The sequence below is a fragment of the Corvus brachyrhynchos genome, unplaced genomic scaffold (assembly GCF_000691975.1).
Source record: "Corvus brachyrhynchos isolate BGI_N302 unplaced genomic scaffold, ASM69197v1 scaffold44, whole genome shotgun sequence".
Taxonomy (NCBI): domain Eukaryota; kingdom Metazoa; phylum Chordata; class Aves; order Passeriformes; family Corvidae; genus Corvus; species Corvus brachyrhynchos.
In genome coordinates this window covers 965,124-989,240 of record NW_008238359.1, presented here as the reverse complement: position 1 = coordinate 989,240, position 24,117 = coordinate 965,124, and the positions used below count along the sequence as shown (strand labels likewise).

Genomic DNA, 24,117 nt, shown 5'->3' with positions numbered 1-24,117 from the left:
ATGTCACTGATCTGGGAGCACATTTGATTCTCCAAAATTAAAATGGGGTTTAAGTTCAAGTCTAAACTAGTGAGACAAAAACCAGAAAGACAACTAAAAGATAATAAAATGCTAGGGAGGAATTCCAGGGAGGAATGGAGACACTGTCAGAGCTGCACGTGAAGCCCTGGACTGGTCCAGATGGAGGCTGCAGGTCAGGAGTGAAATATCAGTAAGAAGCAAATAATACCTAAGAAGATGTTCTGCAGAAGAAGAACCATGGACAAAAATCCACTGACATCACAACGAACTAATTTGTATCCAGAAGCTTCTGATGACATCCCAGTAAAGACACTTTTAAAAAAAATCGGGCCCCTGCACCAAATACAGTAAGTAAGCACTCCTGCTCCCAGGGGTGCTGCATAGGGCAGACAAGCCCTCCCCCAGAGAAACACCAACAAGCCTTACAAAGTCTCGAGGCAGCTGCCTCTGGTTTGTAGGCAGTAAACACTGTCGCCACCCCTTTCTCCCGCCCACATTCCAGCCACGAGCAGCCTGATTTCCACCTTGGATTTGAAGCCAAGGGAGGAACGGGAGTCCAGTCACGGCAGGAGCTGCGTGCTCCTTCAGCTCCGGATGAGGGGAAGAAGGAAGACAGCAGAAGCAGGGGCGAATGGAGTACTGAGGAGTGTCTAAGCTTTCCTTGGAGGAATTCAGCCTGCAATCAGCTATGTGGAGGATCATTTTCCTGTGGGGCAGCATCCTTCTCCTGCCTAGCACGGCTGGAATGCCTGCAACGCTGTAAGAACTTCACTGCTTTGCAAATGTGCTCTGGTCTATAAAGGGATCCTGGTGGGGGGGCAGGTGGCAATATGACAGAAATGGGACAGAATCTTAAGGTGGGGCATGTTTTTCCAGAGGGGCATAATTTCTCATGTTCCCAAGGTTTCAGTTGGTTTCCATGTGCCCTTTCCCCACATTGTCCCTGCTAACTGGCTCTTCCTTTAGTGCCTTTGATGTAGACCATGTATTTCAGCAAGGACTCAGGCGGAACAGCTCTGCCAGCTTTCTGCATCAGCTTAATTCTGACCTGCCAATATCTCGTGTCTCCTACTGCGTTGCAGAATATGCTTCCTTTGGACTAAGCTTTTCTTCCCAGAGTCATAGGTCACCATTTGATAGTTTAGCCAGCAAAGCTGAGTGCCTTTACAAACTGAGCAAGCATGAGCCCAAGTATCTGATAAGGATGCTTTTGGTAGAGCAGTGTGTTCGTTCAGGCTTGGCTGGCCATCTGCTCCCACCATGCCTTTTCTCAGACCTCTGGCACAGACAATTCCCAGCACAGCTTCTCTTCATATACTTTGTCAGGAATGCAGCTCCTGTTCCAGCAGGCACTGCTGTGATATCCTGGCTTGTGAACTTGTTCTTGCTTTTCTGAAGGCGTTTGCTTTTGCAGCCATGGCACAAGTGCAAACAGAAGCATGACTGTGCTTGAACAGTAGATGTTACAGTGAGAAATATGTCAGTGGGTTGTAGCTGGGTTCCCTCCTGCTGCATTTGGTGTGGCATGCACAAGCCTAGCTTTACAAAACTTATCCAGTGGGAGTATTTCCTCTAGGACATATTCCCGAGGCTGACAAGCTCCCACGCAAAGGATGCGCTTTGCTGCTGCCTGATTGCCACTTTTACCTTCAGCGTGAAGCTTTGCTTTATGGAAATACCACTTGCTTCAAAAGGTTGTCTGCTGTATTCCAATGTTTTTGTAGATTCATGATCCAGCTTGGATCTTGGGACTCTTGGATGACAGCCTCAGAGACGCTCTTTATTACTTTTATAGCTCAGAAGGCAAGGGCAAGGGATGAATTGTTAAAGGGGTGTAAGAAAATGTTCCAGAGTAAAGGATCATTAGGAGCAAGGGAGGTATGGGAGGTTCAAGCAGTGAGTTTTTAGTGCTCATCCCATCCTTTGGCGCAAGTGGCTGAGATAGGAGGGAGGTGTCATGAGTCAGCTCAAATAGGAAAAACAAAATGTTGTTGGTACGTGTTTTGAGATCCTCAAGGCAGCTTGGCAGCACTCAAGTGTGACAGCACCCAGAGGCTCCTGGCCAGCAGGACTTTGGCTCCCTCTCGCCAGGGTGCTGAACTCCAGCTGAGAACTGCCAGCAGGTCACCTCCCTTCCTCCTGCTGTTCTCATCTTTCCAGGCCCTGTCCTCTGCTTCCGGCAAAACATGCTGCTGGCTGAGCCTGTCCAGAGGCAGTGAGTGGGAGGAGTCACTGATAAGAGTTTTGAAATGTGCTTGAATGTTGGCTTTTTGTTGGTCCTAGATGCTGCACTGCAGTAAAAGATGAAAACCACCAAACTGTGAACAGCTTTTCGGTGTTATGGACGCAGCTCAGAGTAGATGCAGAGATGGGAGAGCAAAGAGGACAAGAGTGTGAGCAGCTGAAGTGAAGGTGCTCACAAGTCTCTGTGTCTGGAAGATGAAGCTGGGACAGTGGGTCCCTCACATAGGGCATTGCTTCTGAGCCCAAGAGTAGGAGGAAAACCAGCCAACAAAACTGATGGTGATACATAGTGTTGTTCAGCAAAAATGCTGAAGACTCGGTGTAGTGGTTTGGTCCAAAATACTCATTACTGTTTATCTGCTGTGAGATAAGAATTAGGAGAAATGCAAAGCAGGCACCAAACTTGAAAGAATATAAAGAAGTTTATTAACAAACCTAAAAGAGGGGAAAAAAAAAAAAATACCACCTTCAGAACTCTCCTCCTCCCCCCACCTTCCTCCCTTCTCCCACTGACAATGTAAAAAGACAACCCTTAAGATGTTCAGTCTGTTCACCACTTCCATAATAACCTTGTTCAGTCCATTTAGAAAGAGAAGTCTCTTCTTGCTCATGCTATGAAAACATTATCACAACCAGACAGCCGCCCACTTCCAAATATTGTTCAGTCCATTTAGGAAGAGGAGTCTCTCTGCCTGCGTGTGAGTCCTTTCCCCCGACTTGCAGCTTTTCCCGCAACTGCTTTCGAGGGTCCACTCTTGAAGTTTTTTGGGGTACAATTTTAAGGTTGAGCCGTTCAGAAACAAAAACAGAGGCCCTTCTCCTTCCCTGGGAGCAAAGGGTCTTCATCATCTTCATCGTTAGGACTATCTCTGGGAGCATCTCTAGGAACTGAGGTTTTCTCCTTTCCCATTTGGAGCAAAAGTCCTCATCTGGTTCATCTCTAGGGACTGAGGTTTTCTCCTTTCCCGTTTGGAGCAAAAGTCCTCATCTGGTTCATCTCTAGGGACTGAGGTTTTCTCCTTTCCCGTTTGGAGCAAAAGTCCTCATCTGGTTCATCTCTAGGGACTGAGGTTTTCTCCTTTCCCATTTGGTTTTCTTAGCGGGGGGGGGAGGGGGGGGAGCGGAGCCGCTCCGGCTGCCCACGGCAAGGCAGTGGGGGGGGGTTCCACAGCTGGAACAGGTCCATGGCTTCAGGATGGCCGTGGCCCGGCCCGTCCTGGCCTAAGCAGGGCCTGGGCTGGGCCCGCTGGGCCCTGCTCGGGGCCTGCAGCCACCTGTCCCAGCGCCGGAAACGAGAGAGAGCTTGGGGGGGAGTTTGCCTATTCTTAAATGTGGATAACAGAGGTGATCACAACTTTAAGTGGCTTAGAGAATTGTCCATATTCAAACTGGCCAGCTGATAGGTTCTATCAGTTCCCAGAGGAAACTGTAAGCACCTCTTAGCAAGGACATCCCTTCCAGGACTATGCTTGCTAACCTATGACACTCGGGAAACCTGCAGGAGAGCCAAGCTGTTGCTGATCCCTTGGGTGATGTGGGGAGATCCCTTCACCTTATTTTCACTTTCAGTTTGTAAGGCAGTGACTTTATCTTTTCATATGTTCATGCAGCATACAGTGCCACCTCAGTGTTAATGTCTGCAGTACCCATAGATGAGAATGGTGTCACGTCCCACTGGTGTCATGACAGTGGAATGAAGAGACCAGAAGTCTCCTAGGAAGTACCTAAATACAGGTGAAAACCTGTCCTCTTAGAAAGTCAGTTTAACCTGATCTTCTTCTTTCTTTCTTTCTTTTTCAACAGAAACTATGTCGTGGCAATACCATCTCAGCTCTACTACCCCTTCTCAGAGACAGTGTGTCTCCAGCTCAGCAGAGAGCAAGCAGTCCCGATCCATGTGTCGGTCACCTTGCAAAGCAGAGCTGGGAATGAGACTCTGATCACTCAGTCCATCTCTCAGCTCCCCTTCTTTCATTGCACAAGCTTCCAGGTGAGGAAGATGCTTTCAAGGGTTCTCACTAGGGTGGATATTGCATGAGTTCTGTTCTTGCTGGTCAGGAATGCAAAGGATTAACGAGGATGTCTTAATTAGCCAGTGAATCTTCTGCTTCAGCCTGCATAGGTCTGCCAGTGTCTTTCCTGCTGTGTAGCCCCACTAATATTTTACTCTTCTAGAAAACTTTTTGAAATGTTCTGTGAAGTCTTTCAGGGCAAGAAGAACTGGAGCAACGCAAAAGTAATAACCTAATTGTTATTACAAAAACCCTGGGAATGAGATCCACCCTGAATGATGGTTGTAACTATACCTGCAGGTCCCTCCTCCTGTTGGAAACCCTGATGAAGTGGCTTTTGTTGTTATCACAGTTGTGGAAGGCAACTCAGAGTTCCAGAAGAAACAGAAAGTCCTAATCAAGCATGCAGACAAGAAGACTTTTATCCAGACAGACAAACCAGTGTACAAACCTGGACAGATTGGTATGGACAGAATGCCATGTCTTGTGAGAGAGGGTGGTCCTCAGGCCACAAAATGTGGGGTACTCTCTAGTCCTCTGAGCAGGACCTGCTCAGGGAGGGAGATGGGCCACAGGCTTCATCTTCCTTTTAGGCTTTGAGAGGTTTGGGAATATCTCTCTCCTATGTCAGCATGGTGCATGCCACTGTGAACAGGGGTTGTGTGTTTTCCTTGATGTGTGAGAAAAGGTTTAGAAGCCACAGTGTTATACTCATGATTGCTCCAGTCAAAGCCATGACTCTCTGTCAGGGCCCTAAATCCCTCCCTTCCCCACAGACTTCCTCAGGTGAGGACTGCAGTCCTACAGGTCCCACCACTGCCCTAGCACAGCTCAGATCACCACAGGGTACATCTGTTTGCCCCATGCCTCTCCACACTTTCCCCTAGGATGACCTTCACTGCAGGCAAGACTGAGGGGCCCACCACAGGTCCCCTGTTCAGAAAAATGCTGTTTCTCACCAGCACAGCCAGCCTTCCCGGAAAAAGCACCACACTGCCTCTCCTAACACTTTTGCTCTAGCAGGCTGCCAGCTCCTAGCAGGGCTTTGGGCATAGCCTAGGAGTGGATGGCTCTATCTGCTGCCCAAATCCTCTCAGTGAAGCACGTGTGCACATCTTTCTTAGCTATCTGTTCTTGTTATTTACTATAGAGAGACTTGATCTCATTTCAGCCAGTCCTGTTTTTCTTTTGCTTTATAGTCAAGCTGCGGATTGTGACCTTGGATCAGAACTTTATTGCCAGCAGTGAAACAGTAAGTCAAGAGGGAAGACACCTGAAGTCTGGAAATGTTATGGGCTGCCTGCATGTCTTCTAGATCAGTGCTTGGCCCAGCCAGGTTATGTGTACAGCTGGTCTCAGTGTTGCTTTTGGTGCTTACAAACAGAGCTCGGCACCACCTGCAACACAGGAGCTGCTCGTGATGTTGGGTTATGGGCAGTCCTGGGAATTGCTTAGAGAAGACTGATGGATGGTTGGGGGAAATAAAGAATACCAAGGAGGTGGATGGTAACTTACTGAAAGCATCCCACCAGTAACTGTTGTTTCCTCCCCACAGCAGCGCCTGGTGGAACTGAAGGTAAAGCTCCTACTTTATTGAAAGTGGTGAATTCTTCTCACCTTGGGGAAGACACAGGTTTGGAGATGGTGGTGGGGAAATATGGATGCAGAAAGTCAGTTACCTCAGAATGAATAGGAACAGTCCTTGGCTGCTTGCCTTTCCTTCCATGTCCAGAAAAGTTTGGCAGAGCAGTGTCACAACACTGATCACACAGGGATCCCTGCAGTAAATGATGGGTGCCACTGAAAACCAGTAAACCTTCCTAGAGTGGTCATTGGACTTATAGTCCCTGTAGCCTATGAATTGAAGACTTGTGAAGATCCTGAAGTTTCCTTAAGGAGACTTTTATATTTAGCATACAAAAACCAAAAGTTTGACCAGTTAGTGTTATGACTGTACAGCTAGAAACACTTCCTAAAGCAGCTTTCAGGCTGTTATTCTTAAAATCTGTTTGTCCAGTGTAATCACTGTGCTGAGGAAAGACACCTGATAGTGATGGTGGGGTTTGTAGTACCCATGCAGAGAAGTCAGAGTCCCAGCTAGCAATGGGCAGTAGTTAATGTATGGTATGCATGCCATACCCAGCAAGGGATCATTATGTAAACACACGGTTTGTGAGACAGCTATGCAATACCTTGTGCCAACTTATGCAAACATAGCACTCTGATCCAGCTTCACCTTTTCAAACAGCAGTGCCCACTTGTCCCACATGAAGCACCCATCAACCCATGACAAAGCCCTTACTGGGCAGTGTGGCTGTACCCAGAGTTTTGCATCCTGCCCTCCCCAGAGCCAGCAGTGGGAGAACACTTTCCTTCATGACTGGGCCTCGGTGGTTCCCCTGCATGGAGTCCTGGCCTCATTTCCCCAGTTTTCCCTGGGGATTCAAGATATCAGTCCCTAGAAATCACTCCCCAGTAGCTTGTGCCTTAGGCAGAGTGTCTCCACAGTGACCTTGGAGGCTGTGCCAGCTTAGGTGACAACAGAGGTCTCTAAGAAGGACCACTTCTCTGTCTTAGTGAGACAGGCAGGCAGTAAACTACGGTTTTGCAGCAGTCAGAGATGGCAATGCCACCAGAGAACAATAATATGATAGATTTACTTTGTCAGTGAGACCAGGAGGAAAGTCCTTTCCTCATTGAGCTTGGACTCACCTGAGCACTGTAGCTGTGCCATAGACCTAGGCTCTCAGGACAAGAGAATATGTGGTCAGACCACACCCTGGTATCTTGGACATCCTTCAAAAGAGTGTTTTTGCACTGGAAAATAACTGCTCTCTACTCCCCCTGTGCAGGACCCCAAAGGGAACCGAATTGCACAGTGGCTGGATGTCACACCTGTGGGAGGCATTGTGGATCTGTCCTTCCCACTGGCTGCAGAAGCACCGGTTGGAGAGTACACCATCAAAATGCCTGACCTCACACGCACCTTCAGGGTAGAGGAGTATGGTAAGAGTCTCAGGAAGCTGATGGCAGCAGAGAAAGGTGTATTTCCAGCCTCCAGGCCCCCCCTCACACAGAGCTGAGTGGGCCATGCAGCTGTGCTGATTGTGCTATCTCCTGGGAAGTGCAAGTGCCTGCCCATAGGTGTAACCATCGACCTTCACCCAGGCCCACCGGCTCTCTCCTCCCCCATGTCCTGAGGATGGACTGAGGCAGTGTCCCACAGCTGTGTTCTGGGCAGGACACTCAAGCTGCTTACTCCCATCCCATTCTCCTGGCTGGGCTGCTGGTGTGTTCCTACCAGGCCCTGTGCTGGTAGTCACGGAGCAAAAGCAGAGATTTTTTCTTTCTGCAAAAAACCACTTAGGAAGGATTGGAACAAATGAACTCTTTCTATTCTCACTGAATTATATTTCTCTTGCTTTCACACAGCGCTGCCCAAGTTCAGTGTTTCCATCCAGATGCCTCGGGTCATCACTATCCTAGAGGAAAACTTCCGTCTCCACGTCTGTGGCATGTGAGCTGACTTATCGTGGCAGAAGGTGCATTTTTACTGGTTTGGAAAATGCACAGCCATCAATAACTGAGCTCAAAATGGTCTCTGCCAACCCTATCTCCACCCCAAGAGCTGGTACCCTGGCATCCATTGCTAAGTAATTCTCCTGGACTCTCACCTTTGTCCGTATTCTCTCTCCCTACTGTCTCTGTGAGTCTGAAAGTGTGGTGGTGCATGTTCTCTACAGTACAGCACCTCTGCTGCATTTATTAGCGGCAGTGTTGTAGGAATCATGGCTCAGCTTGTGGCCAACACAATGTCCCCTAGCCCTGCCTGGTGGGACTAGTGTTGACTTGAAGAGAACTCACCCACTGCTGCCCTCTGTCTCAATCTGATGAGGTCGCTTGTATTTCTTGGCCTCCTCTTCTGCGCTGATGATCCATGGATAGTCTGCAGGCTGCTGGGCTGTACAGCTGCATACCACAGGCTAAAGCTGACCTTAGTCACTCTTGAGCCAGTGTTTTTGTGTGTGAGTCCTCTGTGCTCCCTCTGCCAGGTACACCTATGGGAAAGCAGTCCAGGGTAGCGTGAAGGCTGTGGTGTGCCGGAAGCATATCCGCTATAGCCGGAAGTCTTCCAAAGCCAAGCACAGTATTTGTAAGGATTACACTGGAGAGGTGAGCACGGGAGACACCCACTCCTCTTGCCAAAGGGAGGAACGAGGGCAAAGAGACTGTTTTGCCTTCACGGTTGCTTAACAAACACAATTTCACATTCCCAGACAGATGAGGATGGCTGCTTTTCCACTGAAGTGAATACTAAGATTTTCCACCGGAAGCATGGTGATAACTATGATTTCAACCTGGAGGCTGAGGCTTTCCTGAAAGAAAGTGGAACAGGTAGAAAAAACCTGATTCTATGCTTTGTGGAAAATCTTTTATTTTACACTCATAAAATATACTTGTCTTTGGGTTTTTAGCTATAAGATCCCTTATGGATCTTTGTGTCTTCCCATCAAACCACTGGAGCTTTCAGCACTGGCTCCCATGAGGCCTAATGTTTGGAGGGCTGTGTCTTCCCTGGGAGCACCATGACAACATGAATGTTTTTAAGTATCATAACATGGGACATGTGAGTTCTCCCAGTTGCAGGATGGGCTTTACCAGTGTGCTTGCTCCTCTACAAGTTGCTGTGGACAGTCCAGCTCTGGCAGTCACTTTGTTTTGACAGAGATGGGCAAGAGCTGCTTTTTTTTGTGTTTTCATCACATTAAAAATGTGTACAGAGGTGGGCCATGCCAGGTTCTCTTGTTCTTAAACCATATTTTAGGACAGTCCATTGGAATGAGGAGTTTCTCAGAGCAAGTAGGGATAACCAAGGTCCTGACCGTGTACTGTTATTAGCTCCTCATTAGTTTTATCTCCACATCCCAGATAGGGAGGTAAAGTTTCCTGTAAGGTTCCCTCTCTCACAAAATTCTGCAAAGCCTTCCTCACAAGAAAATGTTTTGCAGCCCCTTGCCAGAAGCAGTGACACACATTCTCTTAACAAGCAACTGCAGTGATTTCAGATGGGCACACAGGACAAGACAGCAGACTGCAAACTGACAGGGGAAAGGCAAGGAAAAATGTTGCCTTCTAGTGACTGCTGTGAGGAGGGAAGAAGACAAGAAGAGGACAATTAGGAGTAGGACCATCTTAAAGTGGAAAAGTGTGTTTGAGAACTGTCTGACAGAGACCTCCTGACAGACTGCTGTCATTCTCTCATGTCAGAATGTAGGAGGCCCTATAGCTGAGTGTGTGTGTGTGTTAAATGACTCCTGAAGTTGCATGGAGAAACTACAATCCCCTGTGAGTGATAGTCCACCCCCTAACTGAGTTCATCCAATCTTGATGCCTGCTTGGACACATGGTACTCACCTGCATGTGCCTCCTCTCTTTCCCAGGGGTGGAGTTCAACACCACCGAAAACTGCAAGGTCACTTTTGATGTCACAACTCTCCAGTTCTGGGGGACAAGCTACTACTATCAGCAAGGAGCTCCCTATTATGGAAATGTGAGTGAAAAGGAAAGAAACATGGAAAGCCCAGCAGCTGGGCCTAAGCAGGTTGTAGGCACAGAAGTGCCCAGAGGTTCCCTTGTTCTGAGCTGCCCAAAGCTGCCAGCACAATCCTCTGTCTCAGTCCCTCCTTTGACTTGTTTACCAAGAGGTTATCCAGATGAGATGGCTGCCGCATAAATGGGGAAGGGTTGGGGAAGTTAAAATTCACACTGAGAGTCCCTTTGTGGAGAGGGGGACTGGGACTCCTCCTGGGAGGTAGATTTTCATTCCTGTGGCCTCCAATTCTCAGACTGTTCTCTGCATCATTACAGCTGGAACTCAAAAGTGCCAATGGGACACACCTGAAGGGCAAGAAGGTGATTCTTACAGTGTCCTATGGGAGCAGGAAGCAGACCAAGACCTACCTCACAGATGACACTGGGATGGCCTCCTTTGTCTTAGAGACATCAGCATGGGACAACAGCAGTAAAGTTATACTGCAGGTTAGGAGCTGGTTACTGCAAACCAATCTGGAGCTAAGCAGGTAACTAGAATGTAAGGAGCTAAATAGGAATGTCACAGAGAGGGAATTGACAGAGAAAATTTGCCTCTGCTTTCCCATGAACAAAGAAGACTCTCTTGTCTGATTGTAGTGCTAGGTTTCTAATGCCTGTCCTGTCTAACTTGGAGGTCAAAGCACTTTGAGGCAAGCCCTGTCTCTGATATTACCAGAGGTATCTTGGATGATGGATTTTGACCTTGCTGTAAGTTCAAAAGATGTTAATGTTATACTCTAAGTACAGATAGGTCATATGTCAAAGTTGAGTAAGGCTACTGATCTTCAGTTGTCCCCTGCCACCTCTACGCTATGGATCAGGGAAAGTGCTGAAAGAAATACAGAACAGCATTGATGAGTGAAATACATTATCAGGGCAGATCCATTCTAATACTTTATCCACATATTCCATACAGAAGCAGAGTTGAAAGGTTTGATCCAGGGGCTAATAAGCCACTCTACACAGTCTAATGACCTGGCTTGCTCCCAGGGTAGCAGCAGCATTGCAGAATTTCAGACTTCAGCCAAAGCCCTAGTAGTATACAGCTCCCTGCTCCTGTTTAGACACCAGTTATCCCAGAGGGTGGTACCGCAGGCAGTGCCAAGCTCCACAGAAAGAGACTGAACTTGGCATAGGTGGAAATAGACACTTTACCCTGAGATAGTTCAGAGCCCACTGCTCAGTCAGTCTTGGTTTTGGCATAGGGAGAGCTGCAAGAAATCCTCAGGCATTTTTTTCTGTGCCACAGGCAAAGTCCCAGCCGGAGGACTCGAGCGGTCGAAACGTGAAGGTGTCTTACGGCACTGCATCGCTCCCACTGAGGGCCTTCTACTCCTCCAGCCGCAGCTCTGTGAGGATCCAGCCGGTGCAGGCAGTGCCAGCCTGTGGGGACGTGCAGCAGGTCACCGTGCACTACCATGTACTCGCCACAGAGCTGGCCCACGGGGCTACCAGAGCACGCTTCTACCACCTGGTGAGTGCAGGGCAGTGCCAGCGAGGTCAGCTCTGCGCCGGGTCTGTGTCAGTACAACGCCCTTTGCTGGCCCACAAACATGGAGCAGAAGCACTCTCAACTCTTTGTTCTGTTCATTACCCTGTAGGTTATGGCCAGAGGGTCCCTTGTGCATCATGGCCAAACAACAGTGCTTCTTGATCCACCATCAGGTAAGAGCATCTAACTACCAGGAACAAATTAAGCACCTAACAAGAAAGTCCTTCCAGCCTAGATGGAGAATGAGAGAAAAGACATCTGAGACCAACAGAAAACCACAGAGCTGGCACAAAAACCCTATAGGAGATATGCTATCTTTTTTGTCTCTTAATTTCCTTTGGTTTTTTCCCTTCTGATCAAATGATGAAACTGTCAGAGTTTATCTGCCAAGCAGGAAATTATCAGAGACCTCCAAGGTAACTTACGGAATCTTTTTTTCTGGGCTCAAGCGGAAAGTCATTTCTCTTCCAAGCGCTCACTTTTGCCAAGACCCATTATGATGTCAAGTCACTGCTATAAAATGGTACTAACCTACATCCTGGTCTAGCTGTGGCCTCCCCAGAAGCAAGGCAGAATAGTTTTATCCAAGAAACTGTACAGAAGTATTACAGAGGAAGAGCACGTTCCTGCTGTAATCCTTGGATTGCAGACTTCCTCACATCTTCCTATATTTCTTCAATTTTTCCTTCTTCCTTCAGGTCAGTACAGTGGGGCTTTCAACATCACTCTGCCCATTGACCTCATTTCATCCATGGCTACCCTCTTGGTTTACATTGCCTTCCCTGAGGGACAAGTGGCAGCTGACACCTTTCGCCTGAAAGTCTCCAGCTGCTTCAGGAACCATGTAAGCAGTGCACAAAACATAAAGGGGCAGGTTGGCTGGAGGGTGGCTAATTATCTGCAAACTGGCAATAGATATCCAGCAGAATCCAATAACCACAGTTTCCCCTTTCCTTCATCTGTCAGTGCCTTCAGTTCCTCTTTCTTCTGCTGTTGCAGGTGAAGCTTGGCTTCTCAGATGCAGTGGCTCTCCCAGGATCGACTGTCCGTCTCCATTTGCAGGCTGCTCCAGGCTCCCTGTGCAGCATCCGTGCAGTAGATGAAAGTGTCCTGCTCCTGAGGCCAGAGGCTGAGCTGTCCAGGGATAGTGTGAGTCATTTCAGTGCTGACCCTTGCTGATTAATAAGGCATGGTGGATATACCAACAGGTACTCAAATGGGGACACAGCACAGCTTAATGAGAAAAAATGAAGGCCAACATCAAACACCAGCCAAAATTTCCGGTGTCTACAGAGGGATCTAATAGAATAAACCACTGTCATCCCCAGCTACAGCCCAAAGTCACATCCTTGTTAAACTTACAGTGCTTTGCCACAGTGGCAAGCAGAAGGCAAGGGACATCCACCTCCTGAACTGATTCATGATAGTGCTCTAAAAAAAGTCGTGTTAAAAAAAATGCCGAATGTGGGATAGGCTCCTCTTTGTTCCAGACTTTGTTCCAGCTCACGTGAACCAGACAGTCCTTCCATTCACAGAGTGGACTCTAAGTGGTGTATTGGCAGTGGAAGGGTCCCATTTCTCCTCTAGACCTGGGTCTATGGACACCTGAATTGCTTCTTGAGACTGTCTTGGTGTATCCAGGATGTGCCTTCAGTGAGACAAGGAGCTGTCCAATGACTCATGCAGGGAAGGTGTCCTTAGTGTGTGCATTGAGTTCACAGGTACAGTTATTAAGCTAGAAGTGCCACAGCTATGCAGCCATACCCCAGAGTGGCTCATGTTCTTCTCTGGTGCTACACATCCAAAATTTGGAGAGGCTCTCCATAAAACTCAAAACCCCTTGGGGCTGGGTTTTTGTGACAGGCGGGATCCAAGCTCGGCCTCTGAGGTCATAGGAAACCTCTGGATAGAAATTAAAATCTCTCCACCTCTCATACTGACCTGTACTGTTTTCATTCTCTGCCTACAGGTGTATAATATGTTCAGCTATGCTCAGGAGCAGCTCAGCACCCTCACAGATATCTACAGTGACTACTGCACTATCCACAAGGGCCCAGGAATCATTGATGCCTCTCAGACCACCCTTTCACCAGGAGCAAAGTCACCATTCATGTACAACAGATACTCTTATGCAGTGTCCCAGCCAGATGTTTATGAACTTCTGAAGGTAAATCTAATTTCCAGAAGGCCTGAAATACCAGAGCCGAGCCCTTTTATATCCCAGGTTAGCACTGGGTAGCTTCACAGATTGTCTTTCCTATAAACTTCATGATCTGAATTTGCCAAACTTCTGAACTAAGAGGTCAATGACACTCTATGCTCCCAGCATGATAAATTCCCACTGATCAGGGAGATTCCTAGAACCCAGCTACCCATTAGTGCCCTTTAGACTTTCTAGGGATTGGAAGCAGAGTGGATTATCAGCCTGTGTCAGAGAAGATTGGAGGTTGGAAAAGCAAAGCACCTGAGAGAAAAGGGAACCTAGGGAAATGAGGGAAAGAATAGTAGAAAGGAATGGCAGTGAAGGATGAGAAAAGTCTGGGTCAGGGTGGGCATCAAACTGTGGTGCCAAAATAATGACTTTGTGTACAGGCATGCACATGCAAATGGTCACCCCCACAGTCCTTTGGAATGAGGACCAGGCTCTGGGAGCAGGACAGTTCTGCATTCTCTCCCTGTATAAATTTGCAGGTTATGCTGAGGTGCAACAACACCCATGGCTGATTTGGCAGAAGAGACAGACACACCACCCCCTCCACAAAATATACCTTCATTTCTTTCCCTTCTTTCCTCCAGAATGCAGGTCTAACATTTTTAACCAGCCTTAAAATCAAGTCTCCAATTGAGTGCCACACCCAGACCACTTTTGACTTCGACTACATGTGTACATCTTGATTTTTCCTGTTTCTTTGGAGATCACGGGTAACATATAGGCTGCACATGGGCAGCTGAACATGCAGCGTACTTAGGAGCTGGGGATGGCTTACAGACATGAGTGGGAGGTTGCACAGATGTGCTCCACAGGGAGAGGGGAGAGGCCCTGGCATGTGTGTGTGTCCAGTGCACTGGAGGGGCAGAGGGGTGGCTGCAGGGAAACAACCTGCTTGGAAGCTTCAGCTGGTGAGCAGGAATATGGTTAAGGGGGGAAATGGGGCATCTGTCTCAGAAAAGAAAATCCGTTTGTAAGACTAGGAAAGGTCTTTCTGGAAACCAGAGAGTGAGCCAAGATTGGCATTGGGCAGTATCTAGGCTTTCCTGCAGGGAGTGAGAGCAAAACTGTGAGCAGGTAAAATGTCTCATGGGGGAGAACACACATGCTGGAATCCCCCTGGTCTCCTGGGTTGTCTTGTGGAAGACAATAGTGAAGTAAGTTGAGGGCATCTGGGAGAGGATGAGGGGGTTTGGGGCGGGAGTGGGAGGGATGGAGAACTGGGCTTTTCCTGGCTGAACTCCTTCCTGGTTTCACAGTTGCTCTGCTTTGAATGAATGCTTGTATTCCCAATAGCTTTCGATGAGCTGGCAGTCTCAGAGAGCTTGTACCCAGAACTAGATGCTGCTGTTGAAGCTGCTGAGGCTGAGCACACTGAGCTGGGCAGCGAGTCAGCACCAGCACGTACCTGGTTCCCAGAGACATTCATCTGGACTCTGGTTCCCATCAAGTGAGTAATCATGGGCTGTGGCTCCACAGGCATACTGACTTTCTACCAGACACGGCAGAGGGAATGGGCAGGAGCAGAGACAGAGCATTATTGCCTTCTGTGCGTGAAAGAAAAGAGGGAGCTATGAAGAAGTGGATAAGGACAACAGAGTTTTGGTACAGTTCCTGTCTCTGCTTGAGATTTTCCAAATGCTTCTAGGAATTTAACATCACAGACTCTTGCAGGATGTGAGAGGCCTCCACAGATCCATAGCTCAGCATTCTACACAAGGCAGGTCTGGTTAGATCAAGTTGTAGTCAAGCACTCTGTATCCCCAAGGATGGAGATTCCTCAAACTGTGTTTCAGTGTTTGACCATCCTCGTGGTATTTTCTTAGGCCAGGTCAGAATCTCCCATGTTCCTACTGTATGTTACCTTTTATCCTATCAATATGCACCTCAGAAGAGACATGTTCCATTGTCCCCACACCTTCCCAATAGGAAATGTCACACTATGCTCCATGGCACAGACTGGGTGTATAACACAGACCCCTGTGAGCCTTGTGTGCTCACACAAAAGAAAAATTTCAGGTGCAACACTGCTCAGAAGCAAATTTTGGGTCGCATTTTCCTCTCAGTAATTCCTTGTCCACCTATTTGCTATCCTTCCCATACCTCTGTCCTACTTGCCAGGAATCCCCACACCTTCACACGCACTTCCATTTCATAGTCTGAATTTCTGCATTTTTCTTCCCAAGGGAAATCTTCCCAGGGTGTGAAAAAATTCTACTCTGTTTTCTCCTCAGTGATTCAGGGGCTGCTGAGCTAGCTGTCACAGTACCTGACAGTATCACAGACTGGAGAGCCATGACCTTCTGCACCTCGGAGAGCCATGGGTTGGGAATCTCAGAGCCCACCAGCCTGCGGAGCTTCAAGCCCTTCTTCGTGGAACCCACTTTGCCCTACTCTGTTTTCCGTGGAGAGTCATTTCCCCTGAAAGTCAAAGCCTTCAGCTACCTGAAGCAGTGCATGGCGGTGAGTGACTCCCTCCAGGATGGTTTGGAACAGAGGAATGTGTGGAAACTACTTTACTAATAGAGCTCCAAACGAAGGGGCTGCCTTCTTAGGTATTGGAAAAGACACCAAAGAAGCTGTTCAATTTAATTCCACACAGAGCCATCACTGGCCAGTTTATCCCTCCCCAGAAGCTAAACCTTACATGATTGCATGTCCATGGGACACTGCTGGTGTCCCACAGATACTGCAAGAGGCCATCATCATACTTACCCCTGGCTTCTGGGATTGATTGTTATTTGAATCAAGGACCTGAATGGAAAAACGCAGCAGCAGCAGCTCTGTAACCTGAACCCCCTTTTGTTTCACCTCTAGCTCCAGCTTAGCCTAATGGACTCCAGGGATTTTGAATTTCTGCATGAAAATGTCAGATTCACTCTTTGCCTGTGCCCTGATTCAGCAAAAACATTTTCCTGGGATGTGAAGGCTACAAAATTAGGTAAGGGGTCAAGGGAGGAGCAGGAGTGGGAGGCACTGGCAGAGCTACTTGAGGAAGCTAGAGCTGGGCTGGAAGGGAGATTGCAAAACATGAGTGAGCAGCCCTAGGCTGAGCAAACTCAAACGTAGGCATAGATGTGCCAACCGGCCCCTTGATGCTTTGTTTTTTAGGGAAGGTGAATTTCACTGTCACTGCTGAGGTGATGGAGCGGGAAGATGTTTGCATGGAGCGTACAGCTGTTGTGCCAGAGTCTGGAGGGAAGGACACAGTGGTTAAACACCTGCTGGTGAAGGTCAGGCTGCACTGCAGGGTTCTGCTGAGGTTGGAGCTGGGTCAGGCTCAAAACTGGGTGGCTCTGGAAAGGAAGAATCAGCTGGGGAGGTGGGCACAATTCTCAGCAAGGCTGGTCAAGGAGTGATTCTAAGGGTAGATTGGACTGGAGCATGATCTCCTCCACTGGATGGGACAGAAATGTCAGAACTGCTTGCTGTCAGGGCAATGGGGTCAAAAGCCATCTAGCAGCCTAGAAACCTGCTTCCCAGTACAACTTCACTGTTGGCACAGATACCTCTGCTGTCTGTGTGAAGCCCTTTGCCATGGCCCACGAGGATGGGAAAGGTGCTTGCAGGAAGGTGGGGTGCTGCACAGCTGCTCTCTGATTTTACTGCTCTCCCTTCTAAGCTGACCAGCCTTTTCCCCACCAGGCAGAGGGGCAGATGGAGGAAAAGACCCACACCTCACTCCTGTGCCCTGAAGGTAGGTGCAGAGACTCCAGATACTGTCGTACTACCAAGGCTGTGCTTGTGCACAGAGCGAGGAGATCAGATGGAAGCAGTGTGGTGTCTGAACAACTCTAGGACTATCTGGAGGAGTGTAGGGAGCAGAAAGTCAGGGATTTTGGAGCTTTTATGGGTAGGTAAAGCCATTCAGCCCTACCCAGTACTAAAAGCTCCTAGCTACATCAAGCCACAGTCTAACCGCATCACAGACCCTCATCAATGGGTGGCTAGATGTCCATGTCATCCTCTCTTCTGAATGCTGATTCCACCCACTGATGAGGTGATCCCAGCCTTGTTTACACCACCTCCTGGCCTGTGACTCTGCCATCTCCCTTATGCCTGTTGTTCTGATGTTTTTGCCATTTGCAGGAACTTCAGCTTCAGAGACAATCTCTTTCACTATGCCAGAGAACATCGTCCTTGGGTCAGAGAGAGCCCACATCTCTTTCTTAGGTGAGTTTTTAGAAGAGTCTTGGGAAGTAATACTTTTCCCTGCAGGACACATCTCTTCTGGTGCCACTGTGTCTTCTTTAGCAAACAGAGTAATAAGAGGGAATATGTACAGCAATACTGTCTTCCAGAGCAGTATCCCATCTCTCCTATACAAGTGGCACTGGATGGATGTATAATTTCACCAAGCCAAGGGAAAGACAGCCACGTACCATATCACTGTTCCTAGAGTCTGTAGACATCATGTGAGCAGTGGTGAACTGAGATCAGTCTTAGGAGGTTATCCAGAGAATCTGTGAGACCAGAATTGTTTTACATGCAAGAATATGTATGGCCCCCAAAGCCGTGGTTCTGTCTTACAGGTGACATTATGGGAACAGCACTGGACAACATAGATGAGCTTCTTCAGATGTCCAGTGGCTGTGGTGAGCAGAACATGGTTCATTTTGCCCCAAACGTCTTTGTCACACGGTACCTTGAAGAAACAGGACAGCTGACTCCAGAAATCAAACAGAAAGCAATTGGCTATCTGGAAAGCGGTGAGTGGATTTCTACTCGTTAAGCTGGTGATGTCCACGACAGTACTTGTGTGGTAGGAGCCTCAGCAGAGGCCTGGTGCTGAGCAGGATTTGTGCAGCATCACTTGCCTGACGCCATGGTGATTACAGCAGCGTAAATCAGGCTACTGCGTGTCAGAGGAACAAGTGGTACATGGCACCCCTCTGCTAAATTCCTCAGAGATAATGCTCTCTGTAATGATCAGCAGGATTGGTGGGGCAGGTTGGCACCTGGAGAACATGACAGGCACACAGTATCTTCACTACCCCCAGCCTCTTCCCACAGGATATCAGCGACAGCTCCTGTACAAGCACACGGATGGCTCATACAGTGCCTTTGGGGAAGGAAGTGAGCCAGGAAACACTTGGTAAGCAACAATATCCAGACATGACTGGGGAACAACAGTGTGACTTGGTCAGGCTTGAGCTGGCTTGGATTTTGGTCTGGGGAAACTGAGGCGGTCTGAAGCTGTGGAGTTCTGAGCAGAAATTGCTCCTGAGACCTTTTGGAAAGTGTCGTGGTTTAAGCCCAGGTGGAAATTAAGCACCACACAGCTGCTTGCTCAACACCATTCTCATTCCAAATCCAAAACATGGCACTGGAACAGCTACTGGGCAGAAATTAACTCCACCCTAGCTGAAACCAGAGCAATATCCACCTCTTTTTCCATAACATTTATGTCATGCCAGGTTTCACACTCCCCAATATGCCGTCACTTTCCCTATTTATCTGTTTCGATATGTATACATATCCTCTTAGTCTATGGAACACCTCTGCCAAATGTGACAATGAACTAACTTGAAGTACCCCTGTTGGATTGTTTGTGCTTGAGCACCCCAAACAAGATTGATTCTGAAAACTCAGCAGCAAAAGCACCTTCTTTACAGGTTTTTCAGAATGCTTTATGCCTGAACAGGGTGGGGAATGGGTCTGAGTGATCTCACTAAATGTCAACCCTCCAGGGCAACAAAGCATCCTGTTGAAATTAGCAGAGCTCTGAGGGGCTGGAGAATTGAATTTTTTCTCTCCTGCTGCAGATGGCTCTGAGCTCAAGCTTCATGAGCATCTAACTCATGCACATTGCTTCCAGTTCTCCATCTGCACAGGGGCTTTGGCCTGCTGGTATTTCTACATGGATGATGTAGGAGAAGACACAGAGACTCCTGTCTCCTCTGGGAAACGTGCATCAAGCGGCAGTTCAGTTCTATTTCCTTCTTCCTTCCTTGGCTCTAGGCTTACGGCTCTTGTCCTGAAGACCTTCAGCCAAGCCCAGCACTTCATCCACATAGATGAACAAAATATAAAGGATGCTGCCAGTGCCCTGATTAAAAGTCAGACTCCATCTGGCTGCTTCAAGAGTGTGGGGAAACTCTTCAACAATGGTCTGATGGTATGACATGTCCTGGTGGTTCATTAGGTACCTCAGAGCTCCGTTGCTTTCTGGTCCAGCTTGGGTGCCAAGAACAAATGAACTCTTCTGCAGGAGGAAGGCTCTGAAGAGCCTTGGTGACACTCAGGGTTGCCTAGTCGTGGTGGCACTTTTACAAGTTATGAATGATGAAGGTTTGCATTTGACGATGTGCACATGGGAACTGAAGCAGTGCCTGCCCTACCTCAATCTCAAAAGCTAACACATGCCACCTTGCAGTGGGGTTGTGGGAACATCACTTTCCTCTGGCATTGAAATCCACTACTGAAAATCTTACATTTGGGAGGGGAAAGGGGAATGTGCTCAGCAGAGGGAAGCAATCAGCTACCCAGAGGAGATTGGGAAACCCCGGCAGAGAAGTGCTCTGGTAAGCAGGACCTTTAAAAGTGGATACCAGTCCTGTCACTTCCTTAGGAGAAGGAATAGGACCAGCACTGTTGCCTGTGCTGGCTTTTACTAGGGGAGCAGAAGGCACTGGAAGATTTTCCCCTCTTCCTTCTCACAGCAGCCCTCTTCTGTGTTTTGTGGTGGCTGCAGGGTGCAGTGGAGGAAGGCCTGGGGCTGAGCTCTGTGATCGTGACAGCTCTCATACACTCAGGGATGCCTCATTCCGTGAGTATTGGCAGCAGGAGCGGGCTGTGTGCGCAGCCTCTCGCAGACAGTGCCTCCTGGGCTCTGCCTTTGTGCACACGGGGGTTGTTATCCGTCATGTCCCTTTGTGTGCTGTCCCTCTTCCCACCCTCCTCTGCACGTGTGAAATCTGCATTCCCTTCCCAAACACCCTCCCCATAACAAGTGTGCTTTCAATTTTATCCTAGGACCCAGTTGTGGGGAAAGCTCTGAAATGTATAAGGGACCTGGTCAATGCTGATACTGGCAGTCCCAACCTCTACAGCCTGGCACTGGCTGCAAATGCCTTTGCAGTGGCAGGTGACAAGGCGCTCAGGCAGAAAATCCTCAAAAGATTGGATAAGGCTGCCATAATATCAGGTACCAAAGACTCTGGGGCAGGAGGGAGGGCCACGGCAGAACTTTGTGGAAATCCCTGGGTTGAACAACCATGGGAATGGAGGGCAGGAGTTGGGGGGGTACTGCCAGAGCTTTGTGGGGAGTCCAAGGCTTGGCTGTCCAAGCCTCAGTTTGCCAAGGTGTCCCAGGTTATATCCACACTATGAGACTGTCTCTATGGATGATCTCACAGTCCTGGTGTCTGGCCTCACAGTCATCCAAACCACGGATTGGATATTTCATGGATATTATGGAGCTCCTCCCCAGCAGGCCTAGGGTTTTACTGGGAAAAGCAGGGTGTGGGGAGGAAATAGGGAGCTATGCACCCATGTATCATCCAACTGTATTGTGTCCAATGTGCATGTTCATTTAGTACCTATATACAGGGGCTAAGTAGAACTCCAGGGTCACTAGATACAGCTACATGCTCCATAAATGTCCCCACTCCACCTCTAGATGACCAAATATTCTGGAGTCAACAGTCCAAACAGGAAGAAGATTCCCTATCTTGGTATCGAGCTCCATCCGTTGATGTGGAACTGACATCTAGTATCCTCATGGCTCACCTTACAAAGTCAAGTTTGTCATCAGATGAAATCAAAAAGGCATCCCAGATTGTGTCTTGGCTCACTAAGCAGCAAAACCCATATGGAGGCTTTGCTTCAACGCAGGTAACCCCCTCGAGCCATCATCATCTTCAAATTTGATGCTAGTTTTTTGAGAGCAATGGGTTCTAACAGCCCATAGTAAAAAAAGAGTAAATTAGAAGAGGATGTATGGATTTACATGTCCTGGGAGTTATGGATAAGCCCATGCTAAAAGCCAAAGGGAAAAGCTCAACCCTTATTGTGCTATAGCTGCAGTATGAGGGAGGGAAAGGCTAAGGACTGGGCATGCATAGGAAGCAGGAATCCTACTTTTCCTGATGTTTTGTCTCTTTCCTCAGGACACAGTTGTTGCTCTGGAAGCCCTAGCCCTGTATGCAACCACCATCTTCAGCAAGGATAGCCCTGATCTTCAGGTTTCTCTCACTTCCAAGGGGTTCAGCCAAAACTTCAGAGTAGACAAAAGCAATCGCCTCCTGCTACAGACAGTGGAGCTGCCAGCCATTGCCCAAGATTATACCCTGCGTGTGCAGGGCCACGGGTGTCTTTTCCTGCAGGTAAGTCCAGCCAGGGAGAAAAAGTGTGTCTGGTGAAAAGCCTTGAAAGCCAGTGGACATCTTACCTTGCTACTTAGCCAACAGTGAAAACAACCTGCTGCAATAACATGCAAGAATCTGGGCTTCAAAGCTGGTGGGGGTAACTGTGATCCAACAGGAAGGTAACAGCTATTCCCCAAATGAAGTCTGGGTCATCTCCACCTAGCCACAGCAGCTCCTCTCCTCCAAGAAATCCATCAGGAGCAGTGCACTCCTAGCAGTACCTCTGCTTCTGCTGCATAGTTTTCTCTTATACCAATACAAGACAGCAAACAGCAGCTTAGTCTAGATGAGGATACTCTCCAGCAAAAAAACCCTGCTATTCTCTGCCATCCAGCCTCTTTCTGTCCTGGCAGGCCGCCCTGAGGTACCACATCCCTCCCGTGAGGAGTGAGGCCACCTTTGCCATATCTGTGCAGACGGAGTGCACCGCACCCGACGCCACTCGGTTCCCTGTCACCATTCGTGCTCGGTAGGAGACACTCAGTTGCCCCTTTCCTCCCCTGTGCTGAGAGGCTTCTGGCACCACCAATCTCTTGATGGCAGGATTCCCCTTCACATGTGGGGTCCAAGTGCTGAGGTGACCCCACTCATTTTACTGTGCTCTCCCCAGCTGGGTGAGAGGCACAAGGCCCCAGAGGGGTGGCTCAGGCTGCAGTCCTGTCTTGTACCATGCCACTCACCACAAGTTCTCCCAAGGTCTGTGGGTCTCACCCCCTTCTAGGGTAAGGTCTCAAAACACTAATGATGTGAAGGTCCTGTGGGATGGACACATATTCCTAAGTGTTCCCTCCTCTGCTCCTGGTTGACTGTCACACCGCTCTCCTGTGCTGTACTCCTGCCTGGCTTGGGACAGAACTGCCAAGAGAACAGGCATAGGATGTGATATTCCCTGCCATGCCTAAAGAAGGTAACACCAGGAGGCTTCCAAGGAACTTACTCTCCTTGGCTCAGCACAATTAAAAGCGAGATCAAGGGAAGCACAAAGATTTATTACTGTACAGAAACAGGTATGCTTGCAGGAGAAACACTGGAAAGAAAGGCACATTCCTCCACCTGAGTACCAAAGCTGGGCTGGAGTATCTGGAGATCATGGCTCAGAAAGTAACATTAGTGCTGTCCCCTGGGTTCCTGCTGCAGCTACACAGGGAACCGTGTGTCCACCAACATGGTCCTGATCCAAGTGGAGCTGCTGTCTGGATACAGCCCCGTGGCAGGTTCACTGGAAGAGGTGAGACCGTGAATTTGTGTCCAGCTGGGATGGGAACAGTGATGGATGTCCATCAGGCAGGACTGTATGCTGCAATGTGATCATTCCTGTGGGCAGAGAAACAGGGTTATTTTCCTCCTAAGAAACCTTTATACCCAAAGTCTCTTCCAAGCTGCACCTTGCCTTTCACTACATCAACAGATTCCCTGGCCATGTAAATATTTTGCCCATACTCTCACAAGGACAAATGCCTCTGAATATTTCTGCTTTGTATTAAAGCCTTTCTGATCTTTCCCCCCTGTTTTCAGCTAAAGAAAATGCCTTTAGTGAAGAAAGTTGAAAGCAAAGCTGACCAAGTTGTTCTCTACCTGGAGGAAGTGAGTGTAATTTGGGCTAACGTCGTCATTAAAGGGGCTATGGACTGACAGATAGCTTTTACTCTTGTTTACTGGTTTCATTACTATTTTAACTATCCAGAGCTGTTGTTCCTGCATACCAGCCACATTTGCTGATCTGGAGAAGTGTCAGTCTGCAGTTGTTCATCTGTAGAGCCACTTACCGGGCCACTTAACTTGAGTGAAACAAGACAAACTCTGATGTTAAGCCTACATCTGTTGGCACTGTTCAGAGACTATTGAAAGTCCATATATATGGTGCCTGATCAGGACTGGGGAGTAGTAATAAGATCCATCTAGTAAATCCAAGCAAGTCTGAAATCTTAGAAAGCTCTTAAGCAACCTGAATGCAGCAGGGGGCATACAAGATTGCTCCTGGATTTTGCTAAGATCATTTGAAACGAAACCAGATGGTTGTGTGAACAGAAGTGCTCACTCCATAGCCTCACGAATCAACAGATTAATGATCAGCTTTTTTTTGGTTCCCTGAATAGCTAAACAGCACCAGAAATGAGACCTGGAGTGTATTTAAAACTTCAGCATTTCTAAGGAGCATTCCTGTGATTGTTCACCCTC

The 24,117-nt window shown here is 48.3% G+C and overlaps 2 protein-coding genes across 3 annotated transcripts in view; one reads left to right on the top strand and one right to left on the bottom strand.

Moving 5' to 3' along the window:
• The first annotated feature begins 537 nt into the window (after nucleotides 1–537).
• LOC103616728 (alpha-2-macroglobulin-like protein 1) overlaps nucleotides 538–24,117 on the top strand; it is a 26,286-nt gene continuing 2,706 nt past the window's right edge. The window contains exons 1-33 of one of the 2 annotated variants that reach the window (XM_017735850.1): nucleotides 538–780; nucleotides 4,069–4,255; nucleotides 4,578–4,740; nucleotides 5,477–5,529; nucleotides 5,836–5,853; nucleotides 7,130–7,283; nucleotides 7,710–7,794; nucleotides 8,330–8,450; nucleotides 8,555–8,672; nucleotides 9,719–9,828; nucleotides 10,146–10,316; nucleotides 11,119–11,343; nucleotides 11,471–11,534; nucleotides 12,060–12,205; nucleotides 12,361–12,510; nucleotides 13,331–13,528; nucleotides 14,158–14,245; nucleotides 14,867–15,020; nucleotides 15,805–16,033; nucleotides 16,388–16,511; nucleotides 16,682–16,803; nucleotides 17,216–17,267; nucleotides 17,660–17,743; nucleotides 18,103–18,279; nucleotides 18,584–18,665; nucleotides 19,532–19,688; nucleotides 20,265–20,339; nucleotides 20,546–20,717; nucleotides 21,192–21,406; nucleotides 21,682–21,897; nucleotides 22,293–22,408; nucleotides 23,077–23,167; nucleotides 23,455–23,523. In XM_017735850.1, coding sequence (XP_017591339.1) covers nucleotides 710–780; nucleotides 4,069–4,255; nucleotides 4,578–4,740; nucleotides 5,477–5,529; nucleotides 5,836–5,853; nucleotides 7,130–7,283; nucleotides 7,710–7,794; nucleotides 8,330–8,450; nucleotides 8,555–8,672; nucleotides 9,719–9,828; nucleotides 10,146–10,316; nucleotides 11,119–11,343; nucleotides 11,471–11,534; nucleotides 12,060–12,205; nucleotides 12,361–12,510; nucleotides 13,331–13,528; nucleotides 14,158–14,245; nucleotides 14,867–15,020; nucleotides 15,805–16,033; nucleotides 16,388–16,511; nucleotides 16,682–16,803; nucleotides 17,216–17,267; nucleotides 17,660–17,743; nucleotides 18,103–18,279; nucleotides 18,584–18,665; nucleotides 19,532–19,688; nucleotides 20,265–20,339; nucleotides 20,546–20,717; nucleotides 21,192–21,406; nucleotides 21,682–21,897; nucleotides 22,293–22,408; nucleotides 23,077–23,167; nucleotides 23,455–23,523 — 4,257 coding nt within the window. In that variant the 5' untranslated portion in view covers nucleotides 538–709. Of the gene's footprint in view, nucleotides 781–4,068; nucleotides 4,256–4,577; nucleotides 4,741–5,476; nucleotides 5,530–5,832; nucleotides 5,854–7,129; nucleotides 7,284–7,709; nucleotides 7,795–8,329; nucleotides 8,451–8,554; nucleotides 8,673–9,718; nucleotides 9,829–10,145; nucleotides 10,317–11,118; nucleotides 11,344–11,470; nucleotides 11,535–12,059; nucleotides 12,206–12,360; nucleotides 12,511–13,330; nucleotides 13,529–14,157; nucleotides 14,246–14,866; nucleotides 15,021–15,804; nucleotides 16,034–16,387; nucleotides 16,512–16,681; nucleotides 16,804–17,215; nucleotides 17,268–17,659; nucleotides 17,744–18,102; nucleotides 18,280–18,583; nucleotides 18,666–19,531; nucleotides 19,689–20,264; nucleotides 20,340–20,545; nucleotides 20,718–21,191; nucleotides 21,407–21,681; nucleotides 21,898–22,292; nucleotides 22,409–23,076; nucleotides 23,168–23,454; nucleotides 23,524–24,117 lie in introns of both variants that reach the window. The other variant, XM_017735849.1, reaches the window with a different exon arrangement.
• LOC103616675 (alpha-2-macroglobulin-like protein 1) overlaps nucleotides 23,167–24,117 on the bottom strand; it is a 26,610-nt gene continuing 25,659 nt past the window's right edge. Inside the window, exon 36 of the mRNA XM_008634891.2 lies at nucleotides 23,167–23,253. The gene's annotated coding sequence lies outside the window, so the exon portion shown is untranslated. The remainder of the gene's footprint in view (nucleotides 23,254–24,117) is intronic.